Source organism: Manacus candei, unplaced genomic scaffold, assembly GCF_025592945.1.
Source record: "Manacus candei isolate 608988 ecotype Guabito, Panama unplaced genomic scaffold, ASM2559294v1 h1tg000153l, whole genome shotgun sequence".
Lineage (NCBI taxonomy): Eukaryota > Metazoa > Chordata > Aves > Passeriformes > Pipridae > Manacus > Manacus candei.
In genome coordinates, this window is record NW_026138201.1 from 665,528 (window position 1) to 686,890 (window position 21,363).

A 21,363-nucleotide genomic window follows, 5' to 3' on the forward strand; every position below is an offset into this window, starting at 1 on the left:
CTTTTTCCAGCTGCTGGTGCACAGTGACATCCTGACACCAGCGATGGGGCATTAACACCTTTTCCCTCTGTCCCTTTCCCCTTCTCCTTGCTGTCTCCGTTTTCTCTCACTTCAGCAGTTCGGTAATGCTGAAACCGAGTTCCCTTCCCTTTTGTTTGCTTTTCCCTTTCCCGTCGATGAACCATGTTGCTTTATTACAGACACTGTAGTTTTAACTACAGTATAAACAGAAGCTCTGAGCAGGAGAGTCAGCTGGGATTTCCCTGCCCTCTTACACAACCCAAGGTTCTGCAGCACCCCCTTGTTTGTTTTCAGGGATTAGTGGCAATATTCCACATACTGCTGACATAATGAGGCATAAGCTTCACTCAGAGAAGGCAAGGCACTGATTTTTGAGAGACCCTGGACTACTGTGCAACTAGGGATGGGCAGGGAAAGTTGGGAAGGCAGCAGACAACCTTGAGGGCTGCGTGGCAGTAAGAGTAGCTACTCATTGCTGATGGCTTCTTGCACAGCATGAAGTATTTCCATGAATACTGTGTTCTGCTCAAAGCTGGATTCAAAGTGTCTGCATGGAATATCTCCCATGGCAGCATGTGCATGCTGTCAGTGTGTGTTAACCAGAGCAACATGACATCATGTGATAGACAAAAACACTACTTGGTCCCATATAGCCTAATCCAAGACTTTTCACGTGAAACATTTGTTTTGTTTTGGTTTTAAGACATTTGCCTTTCTAACTGGTCTGTTTTAATTAGAGCTCAACCTGAACCACAAACGATAGATTTGAACTTTCCCAGAGTTCAGTGGTGTTCAGATCTGGCTTTTGGTTTGGCCCATCACAAAGACAGGGGTCAGCTCCAAAGTTCAGATCTGGGAACAGGCTGCTGCAAAGTGGGGAGCTGGAAAGATTATTTAATGAGACCCATAGCTCGCTTTAATGGGGGACTGGCAGTAGAGACACCTGCTAGTTGTTTTTAAAAGTACTTTTATGTAGGCAGCATCTCAAAGTCTGGTGTTAATGCCAATCCACCTATTGAAATACTCATGTATTTATACAGCAGTAAGGGACTTGTTCCTCCTTTCCTGGTCACAAAGCCTGGATCCTAGTCTGAAGCTGGAGTACCTTAAAAACCTATAATTTTTTTCTTCTGATCTTTGTTTAAAACTCATCCTTCATTTCTAGGGCTTGAAAACAATGGAAGCTCTTTGTGGACTAGAAATTGGATCCTTTCATTCTTACAACATTTAGTTTTTTCAGCAGATAACTCTCAGGGCTGGCACCTGCCCTTTGTCAAACTCTTGCAGGTGTGGGTCAGCATTTTAGGGTGAGCTTGCTCAGTACCTGGCAAGACATGAGCTTAACACAACACAAACAATAAACAACAACCACTAGTCTGGTGGATAAGATAACCTAGTAGGCTCAGATTAAACATTAATTCAGTACCTGTCATGAGTCCTGAGAAGATTCAGATAATTCTTCCTTGTTTATGTAAATCTTGTCACTTCCCAACTCCTGTCAGGACCAGAAACTTCAGGGCTGAAAAAAAAAAAAAGACTGCTCTTGTGATGCTTCCAGACTCATTTTGCAAACCAGAGAGGTTTGGACCAGAATCTAAACTTTGTGTATTTATCCAAAACCCTCTGAGCTCTTTACTCTTCTAAATCTCTTTCATATGTGTGATTTGTGCCATGTCTTGTTCTCTGAGGTTACAAACGTGACTACCAGGCAAGGACCCCTTAAACACCAAGAAGCTCAGACACCATTACTTGACTCCTCCCAGAAGGATGGTCAGGCAAGTCAGATGTCTCAGGAAGGTGAAGGCAGCCACACAAGCAGTGTAAAAGGGCATTTGGAAAACAGAATCCAAAAGCAACTCTCCACCCAGCCCTTTCACCAGAACTTTCTCATTTGCTGTCCACAAACCCTGAGCTCTGAGGGGATGGCAGTGACTCACAGGGTCACTGCCCAGCTGTTTGCCCTGTGCTGAGATGTGATCTCTGAGCACAGTCAGCAGAGCAGAGCAAGGCACATACAGACAACCTGCCAACCCAGCCCCTGCTGCAGCCACCACAGCCCCTGGGGCTGGTGAGGTACCCTGCTGGCACGGGAGATGCCAGGGGAGCGGGAACATCCTGAAGAGCCACCCAGGACTCTGTGACCCACCCGCCAAACGCTGCTCTGCCAGGGATGCACCAGAGAATGGGACAGCCCCCACGCCTGCAGGGTGGGCCACCAGTGCCAGGGCTCACTACAGACTGGCCTGGGGGATTCCCCACACTGTGCTGGGCCTGCCAGGCATGGGAAGGCATGGCAGGAACTCAGGTGAGCCATAGATCTGTAGGACAACCTTAATGCAGAATGTCCAGGAGACAATCCAACAGCAATTCCCAGCAAATGCAGTGAGAACCTCTCTCTGCCACATTCCTGGGCAGAATTTTATAGAAAAATGCAATGTTCTGGTACTCTATTTGACACAAATTATTTTTTCTCTTTTTTGTCAAACAGAAGAAATGGTCTTTTGTCTATGTCTATACGCTTTCTTAGAAGAAGGCCACCTTGAAGAGCAGAGTCACCAGACAAGAAAGCGTAACAATTTCGGTGCCTGGGAAGTGCTGTCCTGGGCACACAGGAGCTGTTTCTCCATGACCAGTAGCCTGAAACAGTTTTAAAGAGGCCCCAGACTGGCTGTCACCATTTCTGAGCTCGGGCAGTGCATCCTCCACGTTCACTGCTATCACCACAAAGGGCTGTGCAGAGCAAGGTCCTACACTCCTGCATGTCCTTAGTTATTTGGCATAATGCTCCTCTCGGATTGCTGTCGCACAGAAAGCTACAACACCCTGGAGGATTATGCCATTTTATGATATTTGTCTGGATCTAGACTGGAAATCCGACAAATAGTTTAAATAAGTATTTATTTATTAGGTCCTGCCTACACCAAATAAATGCCTAGTGTATGTGATTCAGTTTAATAAAAGACACTGCTGCTCTTCACAAAACTTATTTCAGAAATGTCATGACTAAGTACAATTAGTACTTTATTTATGAGTTTACTTTAAGCTCATGCTAATTCTGTACTTGATAGAATCAAGTTAAATGAAAAAAACCTAGAAAAACACACTAGAAGAAGTTATACTATGTTCACTAGAATGTCTTTTTTCTAATCAGTGAAACCAAAAAAAGTCATCTTCTGGCTTTTCATGTGAAGAAATCTTTTTTCCCCAGTCAGAACATTTTAAGGGTGGGCTCTCCTTTTCTAAAACCACCATATACCCTCAGCAATTACACTGAGAGGACTGCTGCCAGCAGGGCTGGAAAGGCTCACTGTGCAGGGAAATCTGGCTTAACTCTGATGGGATAAGTTTAGACTCTCTCCCTTTCTTTGCATTTTCTACTCTCAGTTTTGGGGCTTCCCCATGCAGCTTGATACCTTCTGGGAGTCTGGCTATTTTGGTGTCTAACTCAGTGCTTGGGGAGGCTGGATTCCCGTGCTGGCCACAAGGAAAATACTGTCTGGAAGAACATCTAAAAGACAGGCTTTAGAGCCAACAGCCCATTGCAGATTTAGCTCTAAGTGACCAGCTCTGGCCCTATAGATGTAACTAATTTTGTATCCTGTAAACATAGGTATCTAGTCTGAAAGCAATACCTCATACCTGCACAATGCCCTGGGCTAGGCTTGCTTGTATGTGTTTCCAAGAGGAGTTTCTGGACTTATATACATATATATATATATACATAAAATAATTGTGTTGGCTAACATAGGAAGTGAGTCCAAAGAGAAAGTCTATGCTGACAAACAGAAGCAGCCAGTTTTCAAGATAAGCTTGAAGCTGCACATATCTTACTGGTTAGTCAAGAAATGTCATCAGCCCCAAATGGGCACGAGAAAACCTTGAGCATCTCTCTGAAACAGAAGCAGATGCAACCTCAGCAATTCTTCTGGGCAGACCCCTCATTTTCTCAAATGCAAAGTAAAGGGAGGCTGTGGATCCAAAGCCACGCAGGTGTGGCACATGAGGAGGTGCAGTGTGAATGTTAGGAGTGCACTCCAAGAGCCCTGGAACTATCTGGCAGGCAGGGGGATGCTGAGCCCTCCCTGCCTCCAGTGCAGTACTGTGCTAGAACAGAGTGTGGAAGAGCAGAGGAGGGAATTTCCAGTCCCAGGAGCTGCTGTTTCTCCCTGGGAGGATCCTGCCCCACCATGGACATCCTGAACTGGTGTTTCAGCTCAACTGGTGTTTCAGTTCTTGGTTGAGAAGTTTGCAGACAAATTCCCCTGTGAACCCCCTGCCAGAAAGAATCCAACAAGAGGGCAGCTTGTTCTCTCACAGGTCCTTCTGCCCTATGGATAATTGCCTTAACCTCCTCGTGCCCCTCTGCAAGAGAGGTAATAATGTCTCTAAAGAGAGGTAGTAGTATCTCTATTCTCTTGCCCTATCAAGCTGAAAGATGCAGCTTCTTAAGGTAAGGACAACTTCTTGCAGAAACAGATTTGTGTCTAAGACCAGTTTCAGCTGGGTGTCACTCAGTGTTCCCGGAATTCAATAATTCTGGAAAAGTGGCACTGGCCCACTGATAAGCTCTGTACAATATATTGAGGTAATAGTCATGATTTAAATAAACTGCCTCAGGAATCCCAAAGCAAGAGCTGAAATTTCCTCTTCAACATACAGAGACATTTGCACACCCACCCACAGACACTATGGCATGCCCAGGTACAGGAGCTTAGTGCTTCCAACTACTCATAATTTAGTGAAGCCTCTAAAAGGTGTTATTATTTAACATGTTTCTACAGCAAAGCACAGGTGTGCACAGACATGGCCACTGCCCTCAGGGATTTCTTTCCTGGGTTAGGAGTGACACAAAATAATATAGCACAGGATGACCTCATGCAAATGGCAGTGCAGATTTATTTTTACAGAGGTGTTCTTCAACACAGTATATTTATGTCAGGCCACTGAGATGATTGAAACAGGTTAATTAAAATACTGGCCCAGCAAAGTTCCACTGGAAGGTCTGATTCTGCACAGCGATGGCTTCCTAATCTTCATGAGCACAGCAAGAAGGGAAAACAGAGTATTTGTGAAATGGGGTCCATAGCAAAGTCAGTCACATAATCACAGGATAATTTAGATTGGTAGGATCCTCTGTTGACAGCCAAGGAGAACACCCATTCTGAACTGATTCACTCACTAAAGTCTCAAGCCTATAAAACCCCCACACATGAAAATCTCAGTGGTTTGGTAGCAATCTGCTCTGCTCTGGTATCCTGCTGAAATGAAGTTGACTTGAAAACAAATTTACTTTGTCCTCCATTTCCTTGTCAGGTTCAGAGTGGAGGTTTCTTTTCTGCTGTTTTTTGTTTGGTTGGGTTTTTTTGTTTGTGTGTTTTTGTTGGTGTTTTCATTTGCTGGGGTTTTTTTGCCTTGTTGGTGTTTTGTTTGTCTGTGGTTTTATTTTTTATGATGCAGCAAGCATATTTTCTACTTCTTAAATCAGAGTGGACAATGCTTCCCTTCCTGAGGGGAAGTACACAGGTACCTCAGAAACCTCAGCTGAATTATTAGAAGAATATAATAATATAATATTGTATTATAGAATAGGATAGTATAGACTAGAACGGAATATAATATATAACACGCCTGGTTCCTCCCAGCCCCGTTTAATTTAAGGACACTGGTATACTTTAGGACGCAGTTTCCCTGAGGTGCCTCCAGGATCCCATGCTGTCTGACAAGGGCTGCAAAGCACTTTTTAAATGCCCAGTACACTGCAAGACATCTCCAGCTGAGCTTTCGGGATTACAGCACATCCCCCCGCTGAGGAGGAAAGGCCCCGAACACTCAGCAGGGAATCCCTGAGTCCCACCGAGGGTCTGTCCCTGCTCCAGCCCTTGCTCCCCCCGAGGCGCCTGGAGAGCATTAGCAGGAGCTTTGTGGAAGCACAGCCAGCTGTGACACACGCAGGCCTTTCTCAAAGGTGCAGTGCAGCTGGAACCACCCCTCGTGCTGCCCAGGCCATGCTCCTGTGCACTCTTTAAATGAGTGCTCAGCACCATGTTCTCATTAAACTTCGACAAAAACAAGCAGTGCTGCCTAATTTCCCCATTTTCTGTAAGAATGGGGTACAGATTGTTTGCTAGGGCTGAGTTAGTAAGAAATATTTGCTCTGACAAATGTTGTTTTACAGCGGAGAACCCAAAAATTTCATATTTCTCTGGGCACTTCTAACCATCCTTTCAAACTTACTAACCTCACAGAAGCTGTCCCAGAAAACTTCACCAAGGGACATGTTGCCAAAAGACAGTCAAAAACACAACAGAATTATGCTCACTGGAACAGAAATGCTGACTATTGTTTAAGGTTGCCAGGATTTAACTGAATATTTTTAGGGGGTAAATTAAGGAAAAAAACACTGTAAATCACTGGAGGACTCATTACAGAAATCACTGTGGAAAGTACCACCAAGCGTTTAGAAAATAACCATGAGATTCAAAAGATGTTTGAAAAAATGAGAAAAGCAGAAGCAGAGTAAATATCTCTTTTTAAGAGACACGCTCCCAAAAGTATATAAACAGTGACAGCAAGGAGCTGCAAAAAGGCAAGTGTGAAATAATTCTGGCTCATGTACAGCCCATTCTAAAAGAAAATTTCACAAACCCACATGAGCAACAGACAGCAATCCAGTTGACAGAGCAATTATGAACTGATGACCAAGATTCTGGCACCTCCAACCATAAAAACTTAGTGGGAGCCTAAAGACGAAAAATGCTGAATAAGTGAAGAACCCATAAATAAACTATTATGTCATATCACTACACACTGTGGCCTTTGAGATCTGCAACGTTCCCTGTCCCAAACTCGTGTAACTGAGAATAGACAGCCTGGAAGAAGCCGCTGAAACGCCGTGCAACTCCTGTTCCAGTGCTACTCTGACTGAACACACCTATCTGGGATGCAACAACATTAAACATGGCTATTATAATTAGACTGTAAGGAAACAGGAAATGAATCAATACTGTAAAGAGAACGTTCCTCAGTGTGACCATCAGCAGCCTCCATCAGAGCTGCCCAGGAGGTCCTGCCAGAGCGACAGGCACAGCGTGCTCCGGGTTCTCTGCCCAGCACCTCTGGGCACGGGACCTGCTCGGGAGCCCCACAGCCATGGGGGCTGTCTGGGGGTTTGGCAACAGGCTACACCAAACCCATCCCTTTGGACTTGGTCAGTGGGTGGAGATGGAGAAGAAAAGCTGACCCATGACTCAGTGCAGTGGACCCCTGAGGAGAGTGTACCAGGGATAATATTCAGAAGGCCAAGCACTTCTTGCCTCAGCCTTCACTAAAGAGGTCAGTGGTGAGCAGGTGGTTACAGAACTAATATTGCCAGCAGAGGAACACCCTCTGAGCATCAGGCAGAAGGCAGGATCTGTCCAGACTGAATACTTTCCAGTTTAGCCATCCCTCATCTCAGAACATTTAAGGAAGCCAGTTTACAGTTGGTAGTCCTGACAGCCATTAGGGCTGAAAACTTGGGGAGAACTATAATTAAGAAGAAATGAAAAGACAAATGTATTGCCTTTGTCTAAAAGAGGAGAAAAAAAAAAGAAAGGAAAGGAATTATAGGAGCAATAATCTTAACTTGAATAAATGAAAAAATATGGGAACAAATCCCCATTTGTAAGCTCATAACTAAGAACAAGGAGATGAGTAAGAGTCAACAAGGATCTGTCAAGAACACATCATGTTAAACCAATCTAATTTCCTTCTTTTGCCACCCAGGGCCTCAGAGGCAAGAAGAAGAGTTTATGCCATATATCTTGGACTTAAAGAGAGCTTTTGACACTGCTTTATATGACATTCTCACAAGAAAACTAAGAACATGCCAAATGGGTACAGACCATCTGGAAATCATACTTGGAGTGTAGTTATCAAAATGGAAGCCTGTGCTGACTAGTTTTCCTTGTGATCTGTGCTGGATTTGATACCAGTCAGGTTTTACTCCTGACTGGACCAAAGGAATAACTGTGCACATTGAATTTATGAATTATGTCAAGGACTGCAAGGAAGTTGGAGGAAGTTTGGGTCAAAACTGAAAATGATCATGGAGAAATGATTCAGAAAAGAAGAAAAAAAAGTTAAAGCAAAGAAAGAGAAGGCAAATCAGGAAGGCAAATGATTCTGTACGTGGGAATAATCAGCTGCACAAATGCAAGCTGGGAACATGTGGTGTGACAGCAGCTGCACAGAAGAAGCTGCAAATTGAGCCAGAGTGAAAAGTGTCCTGCTGCTGTGAAAACACCACGCCGGCAGGAGGAATCAGCAGGGCAGTTACAACACATCTGAAGTGCTCCTTCTGCTCCAACCCCGAGGAGGAGAGACCTCAGCTGGAGCATCCAGCGCTGCACCACAACACAGCTGGGACACCGGGGGAATGGGAAGAGCCCCTGGAACTGCTGTGCAAGGGCTGCTGAGGGAACACACCTGGGAAGGGGTGGAACTCTTTACATACCGAAAGGCTGCTCCTACAGGGAGGGAGGAATAGGTTCTTGGCCTCTCTAGAGAGAGAAGCAGTGGGTTTGAATTCAGAAAGACAGTTTCAGGTTGATATCAGTAAAATATATACCAGTAGAGGTCCCGAGGTACTGGGATAGACTGTGGAACCTTCTCTACTGAAGATCTTTAAGAACAGAATAGAAAAGCTGTTGTGAAGGACACACCTGTGCTATTAAGCTACGTTAGGGCTGACAGTCAGAGTAGAGACCCTGCTGAGTTTCCTGCCAGCCCTGCTTTTCTACCTGGCTTTTTCTGCTTGTACAAACTGATTCAGAGGTCTGCAGCTCTGACGTGCAGCACTGGGTAGAGAAAGTTAGAGGGATAGAGAAATTAAATTAATTCCTGCTTTTATAAACCAAGAAGCTCAAAATTAGTTACACTGAAAATGCAAACAGATAAAGGATCTGCTCCAGACAGTGAGAATACTCTCTCTGACTTGTTTTGCCTTTGGATCAAACTGAAAGAGAAGGGCCTGCACTATTTTCCTTGAGAATTGCTAATGAGTGTGTTGAATAAAACACAAAATCACAAAGGAAATAAACTTGTCTATAAAAGTCTTCATCCAACACCACTTAGGGCGGTGGTGTCTGAGTTTTAGTTAATTCATCTAGATGTATCTATTGTCTTTTGCCATAAAAACTGACTCAATCTGTCCTCAGCTTTCCAAGCCTTGTTGAAAAGAATAGGTTTGGCAAAAAAAATTAAACTTCTGCCGTGGTTCATTTCTCCTTCCCACTGACCTATATTGTGTTATGTCATACAATCAATCTGGTGCCTTGTGTAAGTGCATGTGGAATTTGTTTTGCTTAACAGCAGTGTGTAGGACTTTCTTCTCTCATTGCTGATCCAAGATTTAGGAAATTACTGGCCAAACAGTGTATATTCTTCAGTTTATTATTTGAAGTTAAATTACAGTTCTAATAGCTGACATTCAGTGGCAGCCTTATTCATCCAGTTGCTGACATGGGCCGTTTCAGGATGATGTGTGCAATAGGAATATTCTCATCTTGTTACTCAGAAAAACACATGTCTTGCAAATAACTCTGGAATGGTCCAATCTTTAACCCCGTGCTCCCAGCTGAGAGGCTGATGGTGTATTTAGCATGTGTGGCTCTCAGCTGAGTGTGGTTACAGGCTGGACACACTCTGCTCAATCTGTGCATGTTCGACTGCAGTGAAGTACAGCAATTATGGACCTGGGAATAATTTCCACATCAGACCAGACTAAGTTTAGTGCTCAGTTAGCAGTGTAAAACTTAGTCAGAGATGACATCTAAGTGAGGGGTCAAGAACAGGCTGCTCCATGGCTCCAGGCTCCTCTCACCCTGGCTGCCAGAAGTGCCTCCCTCAAGGAATCTGTGGTCCAATATCCGTGTGTCTGAGCAGCATCTGCCTGCACTGCTGCTGCTGGAGCCCTCTGCTAGAATGCACATGGGCTCAGGGCAATGGCAGTGACTCAGCTCAGCACAGCACAGGCAGGACTCCTCTGATGGGCTGGCACATTGCTACAAGTGGCCTTCAGCACCTTCACCAAAGACAGAGGGCTTAACTGCATTTAATCCTGGTGGTCATCTTCTATTGGAGTCAGTTATCAGATCTGTTATTAGATCATGCTACACAGTCCTCCTGTGCTTTGGGAATTAAACCAGAACTGTCACCTTTGACATCAAAGCAGGTATTTCTAACAGAGAAATGGATGAATCCAAGGGTTGCAATAAAAGCCAAAGCAGTGCCTTACCAAAATAAAAATCTCCAGAGAATTATTCTGGTCTATGTGACAGAAAACTTTAGGAAGTCAAACAAGAATTCTTCTTCTGAGACACAGATATTGAGCATATATGGTGCCAAATAACTAAATAACCAGGATATTCACTGGAGAAAGAAAAATCTAGCCCAAAAGCTGAGTCAAATCACAAATCTGCTGCTATTTATGTCTTCATTTCATGAACATTTCTGGAAAGACTTGTCTCTGTTTTGTTGCAGAACAAGAATATTTTTGAAATCTCAGAAAATTCCACAAAATGAGATTATTGTTCTCCATTCAGGTATCACAGCAATCATTACTTAAATATTTTTAGCTGCCTAACAAAGACTTGCTCAGAACTGATTCCAAGCGATGACATGCTAATGGAAAGCTTTGTGTACAGCAGACACATTATTTGAGGCCAGAGGTTCCCTCCCTCCCCCATCAGCAGTTTCTGACAGACTCTACTGATCCTGGGACTTAAGTGAACTGCTGAGGTCATGCTTACACTGAAGTTCAAGTGAAGTTTTAGAACATCCTCTAGTTAAAAAAATAATAACCCCCAAAATCTTAATTCTCAGCAGGACAACTTAACTTGCTAAAGAAATCTGGTTTTCAAGTCAGATCTTATTTCTAAGCCCTTCTTATTTTAGAGCTGTGTGGAAACAGAAGAGTAATCTCTTCACAGTGTCAATGTGGTTTCCATTTGATATTATTCCATGACTTGAGATGATTCTATCACTGCTATCGCTCTCAAGTGGGTGAAGGAAAGATGTTTTCCTCTATTCCTGGAGGTAATCAGGGGTATAATGGGACCAAGGAGGAGAGAAAGGAAGATAAAGACAGGATATTCTTTAGTTTTACAAAACTGATCAAGGGAAGCACCGTGTGAAAAGCCAGGGAGAGGCCATAGCCATAGCAGCCATGATAAGATATCTCACCATCTCCTCTGGAGACATGTGGAATATACTGAGCTGAAACACAAAAAGTGAGCAACCTGTCTCTAGTTAATCTCTGAGTAAAGCTCCTGAACTGTAGGTCACAGCTGCTATATTCCCTCACAGCAATATCTTTCTGCTTGTTCATAAGCATTTCTGTGTGTGCTTCAAAGGTGTCTGAACCAAACATTTCCCTGGCTCTGATTTTGCACTCTCATTTACCCTCGCCCTGAAAAAAAGGAAAACATATCTATGTATGTAGCTTCTATTGAATCTCATATTTCCAATACTTCAATTTATAGATTGAGAACATTTACAAACAAAAAGAAAGAAATCCTGCAAGTCAACATGACACATTTTAAAACATGGGTCCCAGGTTTGATTTCAGCTGGTGAGTGAAGAGGAGAGGAGCGAATATTGATATGTGTTTATAGAGATCACACTAGGAACTAGAACAGTGGTTCCCAAACTTCTTTGGATAGCTGTCAACCCTCAGAATTTCTTATGGACCACCAGGCATCGTTATCACCAGAGTTTTAATTGAAAACACTATTAAAAACAGTGGTTAACGTGGCTCTGCGGATTAGCTGCGAACCCTTCCCCGTGGCCTCCTGGACCACCAGTGTTCTGTGGACCACGGCCTGGGAACACTGAACCAGACTGCACACAGTGCACAGCCCAACAAACCCCCCTGTGTGTGGAGCACAGGCAGCCCTGCCACTGCACCACCACTCAGGGCAACGGAACCTGTCTGCGAGCTGAGGAACACAGAACCCTTTTGTTTTTCCCTTACCCGGAGTTGCTTTTTTATTGCTTTGGTGAAACAAGTAAATGGTGCCAAAACCCAGTTTCTTGTAGGATCTTCCTCATGTCTGGCATGGGTGTAATCTTTCAGGAAGTTATTTATGAAAATAAGAAATATAAAACATATCCCCCCCACCCAGTGTGGACTGGTCATTCCAGAATAGTTATGCTATCTATGAATCTGAAAGTTAAAAAATTAAAAATAGCTTCTAAGGTTTTGGGTTTTTTTTCTCCTCTGGAAAATTTGTTCCTTTATTTTTCCCTCCCAAATCCATTAATGATGCTAAAGCTCTGTGTGTGGTCATTAAAGCATTTCAGCAACTTTCTGCAAATTCTTTACAGTTATTCTTTGGCTGCAGCACTACAAGTTTGTTTATCACCAGAGAAACACACAGAGGAAAACGCCGACAGCGCTGAGAAGGGAACTTATGGGGGAGCATTGTAAATAAGGACAGCAAAACAGCAGGGGCATGATCCAGCCCTGCATGGAGCCAGTGACAGTGGTGTCTCCTGGGAGCAGGGATGGGCTGGAGCTTCCATCTGATGGCTCTGCCTTGGTACCTCCTTGCAACCCACAGGCAACTCAGCCAACCAGTAAAGAAAGGAGGCTTATTTCCCTCTCTTCATACACTCCTTTTCAACAGCTATAACATGGAATTGGGAAGAAGGAACCCTGGCAAGCAGCAGCATCATAGAAAAAGAAAAGAACTTTCTAAAATAATTTTTTTTTGGACAAGACTGTGCTTCCATGTCAGCACCTCACCTGTCTGGGAGAGGAAATAACGCTGCCCCAGCACTTTCATGCCCCTTGTGTGCTCAATAGCCGTGGTAATGCAGAGGTTTGAGTCAGACTGGGAGTGGAAAAGGGTCATTACAGCAAAGCTAATGCACAGGAGAAGTCAGCAAGAAAAGCCTACTTTACCTTGAAACATAATGAAACCTACCCAGCTCTTGTCTCTATAGGCCTCTCCTGCAATACTTCACACTCAGAATCACTAGTGGATGCTACTGGAGCATTCATAAATTAGATTAATAAGCTCCCCTATTTGTGTCCTGCTTTTTTTTTTTTTTTTCTGTCTGAACATATTTCTTTCTCCATGCAGTGCCAATGCTTAGAGGTAACTATTAACTTACTTGTCATTAATCTGAAATAGAAAAAGCTCAGCTTGCCAACATGACCAGGCAGTGTAAAAGCCAGCCTCGTGGCCCCCCTCCCCAGCTGCAGCCTCAGAGCCAGGTGCCCGTGAGGGTGAGGAGGGTGAGGAGGGTGCTCGCCCGGGCGCTGTGCCCCAGCTGAGCCCCGCCTGCAAACACGGGTGGGATTCTGCGAGAGCGAGGGACACGCACCGAGCCGCCCTGCCTGCCCCCGCCGCTGCCCGACACCCTCGTGTAGATAATGTGTGTACTTTCTGTAGTGAGTAAGTGCTGCCTTTGTGCCAACCCATCAGCTTTTGGCTTCTCTCCACAGGAAGCAGGGAGGCCGCGTTCACCTATGCCATTACTGCTGCCGGGGTTGCACACGCTGTCACGGCCGCCTGCAGCCAGGGCAACCTCAGCAATTGTGGCTGTGACCGAGAGAAACAGGGCTACTACAACCAGGAGGAGGGCTGGAAGTGGGGAGGCTGCTCCGCGGATATCAGATACGGCATTGAGTTCTCCCGGAGGTTTGTTGATGCCCGAGAAATCAAAAAGAATGCCCGGAGGCTGATGAACTTGCACAACAATGAGGCTGGAAGAAAGGTATTCCAGAAAGGACGAGGGATGGGGATCCGTGTGCGCTGGAGGACGGGGGGAGGCTGGCTGGTGGCAGGAGCATTCCCTGAGAACTCTCCCCTCTCTCTGCTGTTGTCCCGCACCCACAGCGAGTCACCCCACGGCATCTGATGTTTACGTTTTGTTGCTGTTTCCTTTTATTCAGAGCTGAACATATATTAGAGACACTCCTCTAAAAATTGCTGCTTCCTAAGCCTTCTTTCCAGTCCCCCGCTCCCGGAGAGGACCTTGCTGGATCTGTTTGGCATATTGATAAATCACTGCTTTTCATCTGATTTGCTAAAATCTAGCAAGGGATGTCGGGACTTGTGATGGGATAGGACTGAGTGTCTGCACTGCTCAGCTCCTACAGCACCTGTAGCTATTTATTCCATCCAAACCAGAACACTTACTGACCCTGGCTCTAATGAAATACACACAAATACACAATGCACTTCTTAGCAAAGGCACAACTGTCCCTTTGTCACCGGTGGGCCACAAACGGCCCGTTAGTGTCACTCTGGGAGAAGAAACAGTTTCCTGTCTGCGACCACGACTGGGTTGCTTGCCATGGAAACAATAAACATCATGGAGCTACGCTGACTTATGTCCCCTGAATAACAACCCTCATGGCTCTCAAAGCTTGCCCCTAAAAAAGGACAACAAATCTTTCTGCCTAAAATATACTTACATCAGGAGAGAATTTACTATACCCTTCAGAGTCTTTTCCTCCAGGTTAAAAATATGTTGCTTCTGCCCTCCAGTGCTGCAGAAGAATCCAGTATACCAATATACTAATTCAGTATTCCAACCCAGTATAACCCTTTCCTTCTGGCCCCCAAAATCAGCCCAAAACTCCCTTCTCTAAAACAGTGTGTGTTTTCAGTGGTGTCCTGAGCACTGGGCAGAGGGGTGTGAACTGGTGGTGATGGAAACACTGTCTGGCTTTTCCTCATTAACACTCAGGTACAGCTGGCTGTGCACTGACACTGCAGGTGGTGTATGGGCAGTTGTTCACTGGGAGGAAAATACTGTATAAATTCAATGTGGTGAGAGAGGCACAATCTCCAGTGTAGAGACAGGATGGATACTTCAATGGTGGCTGACACCGAGCTCTCTGGATGTGCAGCAGACAGCTCACTCAAGAGCCAGACAGAAAAGCAGCCTTAAGAGAGGCACAGCCTTTTTTCCCCCCCAAATTTGGTACCACATGTGTAAAAGGCCCTCATACAGTAGTTGACCATCAGGTTGGAAGGCCAGCCCCAGGTCTGATCACCTCTCCTAGGCTGGGCATTCCAGCTCAGCCCCGTGCACTGTGTTTGGAGGCAAAAGAAGGTGGAAGGCAAATGTTAAACTGGCCAGGGAGCATTTATTCCTGCTGGATGCATTACCATCCCTGCTCAAGCTGGCCCCCTCTGTGGTGTGCCCTGTGCCACCCCACAGAGACCTCGATGCACATGCTGCTTGGAACATGTCAGATGATATTTAAGCTTTTCAGGGAATTTCTGATGACTGTGGAATGAGTGAATCCCCTCATTGCCCCGCATTGCATCCCCTAATGGCTCTGGATTGCATTCCTAGGAATTGTTTCAGCTAGTGGCAGGCTTGTAAAGCTTCTGATAAACTTGTAATAAATAGCAGCAGTGACAAAATCATAAACTTGCCATTGGTGCCATTTGGAAGAAATAAATACTTAGGGATTCCTGGTGACATGATGGAAGATTTCTGTTTTGTGGCCAAACGGCTCTGTGCTGTGTGAAAGAGCAAAGGAATGAACTTCCCCATCAGCTTTGAAACACCCACTCTGGTTTGGGAGGAAAGTACAAGTGTGGTAAAGGAAAACAAGCCCCCGAAGGAGGACCAGTGCAAGTTAATGCAAAGGTTACTGAGAGAACGGCTGGCTGCAAATCTGAATGATTACAGAGAGATCTGTGGGCAAAACTTTGATAGAGTAATGAAAAATTAAATACCAACAAAACCAGCCAGCTTTGATGCTGTTTTATGAGGCAGCTTTCTACCATGTATTTTTAGAAACAAGTATCTTTATTCTGGGATAAATGAACTTAGAAAGAGTAACATCTGGGAACACACACCATTAATCTCATTTTTTTGTTGAAAGCTTCAAAACAATGACTGTCTCTCACGAGGATCTCATTTATAAAAATGAGGGGGTCTGTTTGTTTGTTTTTAAGGGGTGAGTTAAAAGAACAAGCTGACAAATTGGTAGCAGATCGCAGCTTTTACCAAAAAGAGGAAAAGAAATGTTTCTAACAGTTTATCAATCAATTAGGCTCTTCTGATAGACAGTGACTGTGGTTATGTGCAGAACAAGCTGGCCTGTTCCCTTCCCTTCCAGAATAACCATCACACTGACTGCCAGAAACTCAGCCTGATACCATCCCAATAGTTATTCCTTTGGAATGGTTTTCTGTTGCTGTTTTTTTGGAATGCCTGGAAGATGACAACAGCTTTTTTTTTTTTTTTTTTTTAAACAATAAGAGTGTGGGGAAAAAACAACTAATTCAGACTCTCTTCAGAAGAGATTATTCAATTACTTGGGACAACATTTCCATCTAAGCCATGGCTTGTTCTCACAGTTCCTGGCGCCACAGGACTGTGGTACTGGGAAGGGGTTTTTTGCTGACTTGCTTTGGCTGTAGAACAGCTAATGAGGTGATTGTTGGTCACCATTCATTATACACAAACATACACATAGATACATAAATATATGGAGTGTGTGTGCACAGAATTATGGATATTTACACATATTTATATGTACTGTTTGCACTAGAGCTATTACAATATGTAAGACAGTGTCAGGTCCCTGCAGGTCCCATGAAACATTCTAATTGCTCAGCTGGGTCCTGGCAGATGCACAGCATGCCCTCAGCTGCTGCAGGCTGCCCTCACTGCCACCTGACAGCACGGGAGGGCACAGACAATGGCCACAAAAAGACTCTGCATGAAATGCTCCCAAGTCACAGTGGAGGCTGAATCCCAGTTTCAGATGTGAAACCCAACAAATTTTATGCTCTTTTAAGCCTAAAATATTCTTTAAAATGTGACTTTGTTTCCCAAGTAATTTCAGCGATGCAAAGAATGTGACTTGCCAGGTTTTACAGCCCTGAGCCCATCATTTGCTGAAAGTTTCTTCCTCTCAAAGCGGCAAATTATTTCACTGCACATCCCTTGAGAGAACACTCACAAAAGAAAAGCTTCCCACAGTTGTGCTTCATGCCACACTTTCCACTTTCCCACTTAAACTGATTTGCAGACAGATAGAAATCCAATTTCGAAAAGTTTGGTGCTACAGCTTGGGTGGGTTAGATGGATAACTACAGCTTATCCATATGTCCTGAATATGCTTTGGCTCCAAACCTCCTGAGGACAGATCTCCTGCTTCCAGTTGGGCTGCATTACTAGACTATTTTTTTCTTCCAGAAACACACCCTTAACATTGACTGCCAGAAGCTACATCTGGTGCTCTCCTACTTTTTGAACATTTTGCTTTAAAATTAGAGGGGGTAAGAGCCAAATATTTTAGGACTTGCTAACTGGTTTTATTCAAGAAATGTGCATGCCCATGCATACCATGCAGTGCATGCAAGACAGAGATCATCCATCTAGTAAAATACCACTGCACACTCTCAAACCTGACATATCTATTCTGCTTGAAAGAGTAAAACCACCCATGAAATATTTTTAACTATTTCAGGTGATACTTAAAATTTTACCTTCAAGCTTACAACAAATTCCATAGAAAAGAGAGTGAAACACTGCAATCACACTTGGTTTGGGGATGATTGGGAGGGTGCTTCTTAAGATTATGGCTTTTTGCAACATTTCACTGTAAAAATAAAATTCAGAAAGTTTTAACCAATTGCAGCAGTTTATTGCTCAAATATGGCAGCTATTTTCTCTTTTCTAGAAGGTAGGGAGAAGACACTGATGGATTAGGCTGTTGTTCATCCTCATAACAGTACAGACTTCCATGTGATGGGCAGCAGGTCCCAAAATCCCAGGTTAATTTTCCTGGCAGCCAAGAGGAGAACTCGTGTAAGAGCACAGTGGGACTCCCTCCGTTTTTTAATGCATTAAGTGAGGACACTGTGGAAGAGGGTGTCAGGGAGGCAGGGGGAGGCCAGGAGGAGGTGAACTGATACCTCTTGGCATCTCTGAGGGTGCTGAGCTCTGGCCAGTGCCAGGGAAAAACCAGCTCCTGCTGTGGCTGGGTACTGACCCTGCAAAGCAGAGGCTCCCTGTTTCCATCAAACTAATCCATAAGAAAAATAGGGATGACAAGAGAAGCAGTAAGCACAGGAATTCAGTTCCTCATCTCCCACCCCACAGAGTATAAACACTGTTTTGATGCCCCATGGAACAGCTTCACAGAGGAGCAGAAAGCCTCGTGCCTCTTCTGCTGACTCCACGGCTTCTCTTGGAGGAGACATGGTGTGAACTGCTCAGTTCTGGGCTCTGTCATCTGCTATTCACAAAGAATAATTTCAGGACATTTGTATTAGAGGACTAGCATTACATCCTACTAATGTTAGGTAGATCCCTTCCTGTCCAAGTTAAAAAATCAAATGCAAATAAACCCTGCCTGGATTCCCAGATGGGTCCACGAGATCAGCTGCATGAGAACCAAAGGAGAGGTGACACCCTGTGACCAGCACCCGGCTCTTTTGGTAGCCAGGACCACAAACAAAAGCTGATCACTCGCATGTTTGATGGGGGAAAACTGCTAAAGTCTTCTATTTCTCTTTGATACTGCAGTCGCAAAGTAATATGGATTTTGTTACATTTAACATCTGGTCCAAAAATGTGCATTTCCATTAAGGAAAACACAAACCAGAAAAGGCAAGCCAAAACACACACACACAAAATGTTACTATTGTTTTTTTATACTTTATCTAGATAGGATTTTTAATATGTACAGAAACTGTATCTGATGTTATGCAGTTGGGTCTAGATATGGAACTTGAAAAAATGAATTTCTTTTCATGCATATCATTTTGTTTTATTTTGATCTTCACAAGTCTTTTTCTACTTAACTGACAGTGGACAGCCCTCAAATTGCATTTTCAGTGTGTGGATTATGTAGGTATAAGAAGACATGGGGTTAAGAAAGCTTTAACATTACATTTCACAATTCATTTAACGAAGTAGCAGTAGTTAGAAAATTTTACTTGGCAAGATCACACTGGGGTGGGAGTGGGCCTGTATGTGGAAAGGGGACCTGAGGAATGTTCCTATGATTAGTTGGAGGCAGCACAGCCCAGCGATGGGAATTTGCTCTGGGAGGTAGATCTTGCTGTAAACCATTCAAGATTAGATAGAGGCACTGACATCTGACAAATGGGACTGCTGAGCACGAGCTAATGATTTTCAATCTTTAATCAAGCACCCAGCCTGGCACAGGGCATTAGATTTGAGTAAATAAGTACCTGTAAGGCTCAGGGTCAAAACTGATGGGAATTTTGCTGAGGAAAGCTGAGCTGGAGGGACATTTAGGAAGCAAAACATTAGTTGCTCTTCATTCAGAGCCTTGAGCAAACAGGGTCAGATGCGGCCACCTTAGGCAGGCCCTGGCAGTGGGAAGGTGCTGGAGATGCCCTGCAGAGAGGGAAACCTCCAGGAGAGCCTGGCTGGGCAGCACAGAACACTCCACAGCAGCGGGGTGGAGAGAGGGGGGAAAAACTGCTCAGAATCTGCTTAGTTTGGGCCTTATATTCCCTGACCTCCAAGCTTCTGGGCACAATTTTGTACCCACAGCTGACTGTGGGCACACAAATTATAGCATTCAGGAATTTAACTACCTGATGATTGGGCCTGTGCTCAGTGTTGTAACCCCAAACATTCCACATCCATGAGAGAAGTCTCCAAAAAAATAAAAAAAACCTGTGAGATTGGCTTCAGGAGCATGAATTAATACTTTTTGAAACTTCTGCTGTTTTTGAGCCTGTCTGGCTTGCATTTGCAAGTTCTTCCACCATCACAGACAGTGGGAACCTTCAAAACAATACAACAGTGAAATCAGGTCTCTGCTCAGCAAAATGAGTCACGAAACCAGATCTTCAGAAAGACAATGACAAAAAGATAAATCAAGACTTAGGATAAAGTTGCTGAAGATTGTACTACAGAGGGTGCCAGGCAGCGTATATAAATCATATATAGATGTATATAATAACGTAAATAAATGGCAGCATCTCAACCAAATACACACACAGGCAAACATATATACACACAGAGAGACATCCCTATATAAGTATACATTCACAGATATGTCACCTAGGACACCAGAATGGGTGGTATCTGTTTTCCAGGAGCAATGACACTTTTTAGTGTATCAGTGAAGCACATCAGTGGCAAAGACAGAGGTTCCCTGGGACAGTGCCCGGAGTGTTGAGCCCACACAAGAATAAGGAGCCTCACAAAATTCACCTCCTTCCACTCTCTTTAAGTTACTGCCTTGGCCTTTCTGACCAAAATACAGACATCAGGAACATGTGGAGCACGGCAAAAGGTGCACCTCTCCCCAGGCTTTACTGCTGAGGGAGGAGCGTGGCTCAGGGCTGACAGATCCCATAGGCAGTGCTTTCCTGGAAAACTTAGTGCTCTTTGGTGAAGGTGTAGAGAAGGTTTCCCCCCTCCACCTTTTGTCATGCATTTTGCTGCAGCTCTTAGAGCTGCAACTGCATGTTGAGAAAGCTGTAGAAGCAGGTTGGTTTCAACAAACCAGCAATATCAAGCACAGCTTCTAAGCACTTCTATACATATCTACAAACACATCTAAATACCAAGAAATTATTTGAAACCAGATTTGTGGAGCAGGATTGAAATCTTATTTAGGGGTCTTTGGAAAAGACCTTCTGCACAAGCCTGAGAGGGATACGGAGGAGACCCTGGAGACCCCTGAAAGACCCTGGACTATGTCATAATGAATTCCTCTACTCACTGCCACTGAAATGCTGCTCTGCTTCCAACTCAGGATATTCCATGATTCTTGCATAGGTTGCTCAGCTATCTTATACTTGCTACTGTATGTTGGCAAGGGAGAACCCAAACCAAATATTCTCTTTAATATTGAAACCCCAGAAATTTGGGAAAAAACAAACCATACAATTTAAGTGAAACTCAAACAACTCAGGAGGGTGCCTTCTATTTGCAGGGATAACCAGATCTGCACAGCTTTTATTTTAAGGCCAGTTTCTGAAGCAGTAAGCATTTTTTACTCCCTCCTACTTCATTATACCATTGTACTCAGATTTCGGCCCTTTCATCCCGTGCCCATTTCAGTCATGTTCTGGGATCTGCAGCGAAACCACGACAGGAGATGGTCTGCAGCATCAGTAATGCTCTCAGACAGGCTCGGCAGCTCGGATTTCTGCGTGAGCATCCCAGTGCGAGGGGGAGAGATCAGCTCGCTTTGTTCTTGGGCCCTGATTTTCATAAGCTAATGATGACTGTGGGTGTAATTATGGTCAGGCTTAAGTGGTAGCGCGAGGGCGGAAAAACAAGGAGGCGTTTCCGTGAGGCCGGTTTTCCCTCGGCCGCGCACGGAGC

General features: G+C 44.4%; 1 protein-coding gene and 1 long non-coding RNA gene across 4 annotated transcripts in view; one reads left to right on the forward strand and one right to left on the reverse strand.

The window, feature by feature from the left end:
- Positions 1 to 21,363, forward strand: part of WNT7B (Wnt family member 7B) — an 85,139-nt gene that overhangs the window by 59,432 nt on the left and 4,344 nt on the right. For both annotated transcript variants that reach the window (XM_051772579.1, XM_051772578.1), the window contains exon 3: positions 13,514 to 13,785. In XM_051772579.1, the coding sequence (XP_051628539.1) occupies positions 13,514 to 13,785 (272 nt within the window). The remainder of the gene's footprint in view (positions 1 to 13,513; positions 13,786 to 21,363) is intronic.
- The window catches only part of LOC127463299 (uncharacterized), a 136,251-nt gene that overhangs the window by 51,346 nt on the left and 63,542 nt on the right, over positions 1 to 21,363 (reverse strand). For both annotated transcript variants that reach the window (XR_007900766.1, XR_007900767.1), the window contains one exon: positions 1,448 to 1,540. This is a non-coding gene — a long non-coding RNA (uncharacterized LOC127463299). The remainder of the gene's footprint in view (positions 1 to 1,447; positions 1,541 to 21,363) is intronic.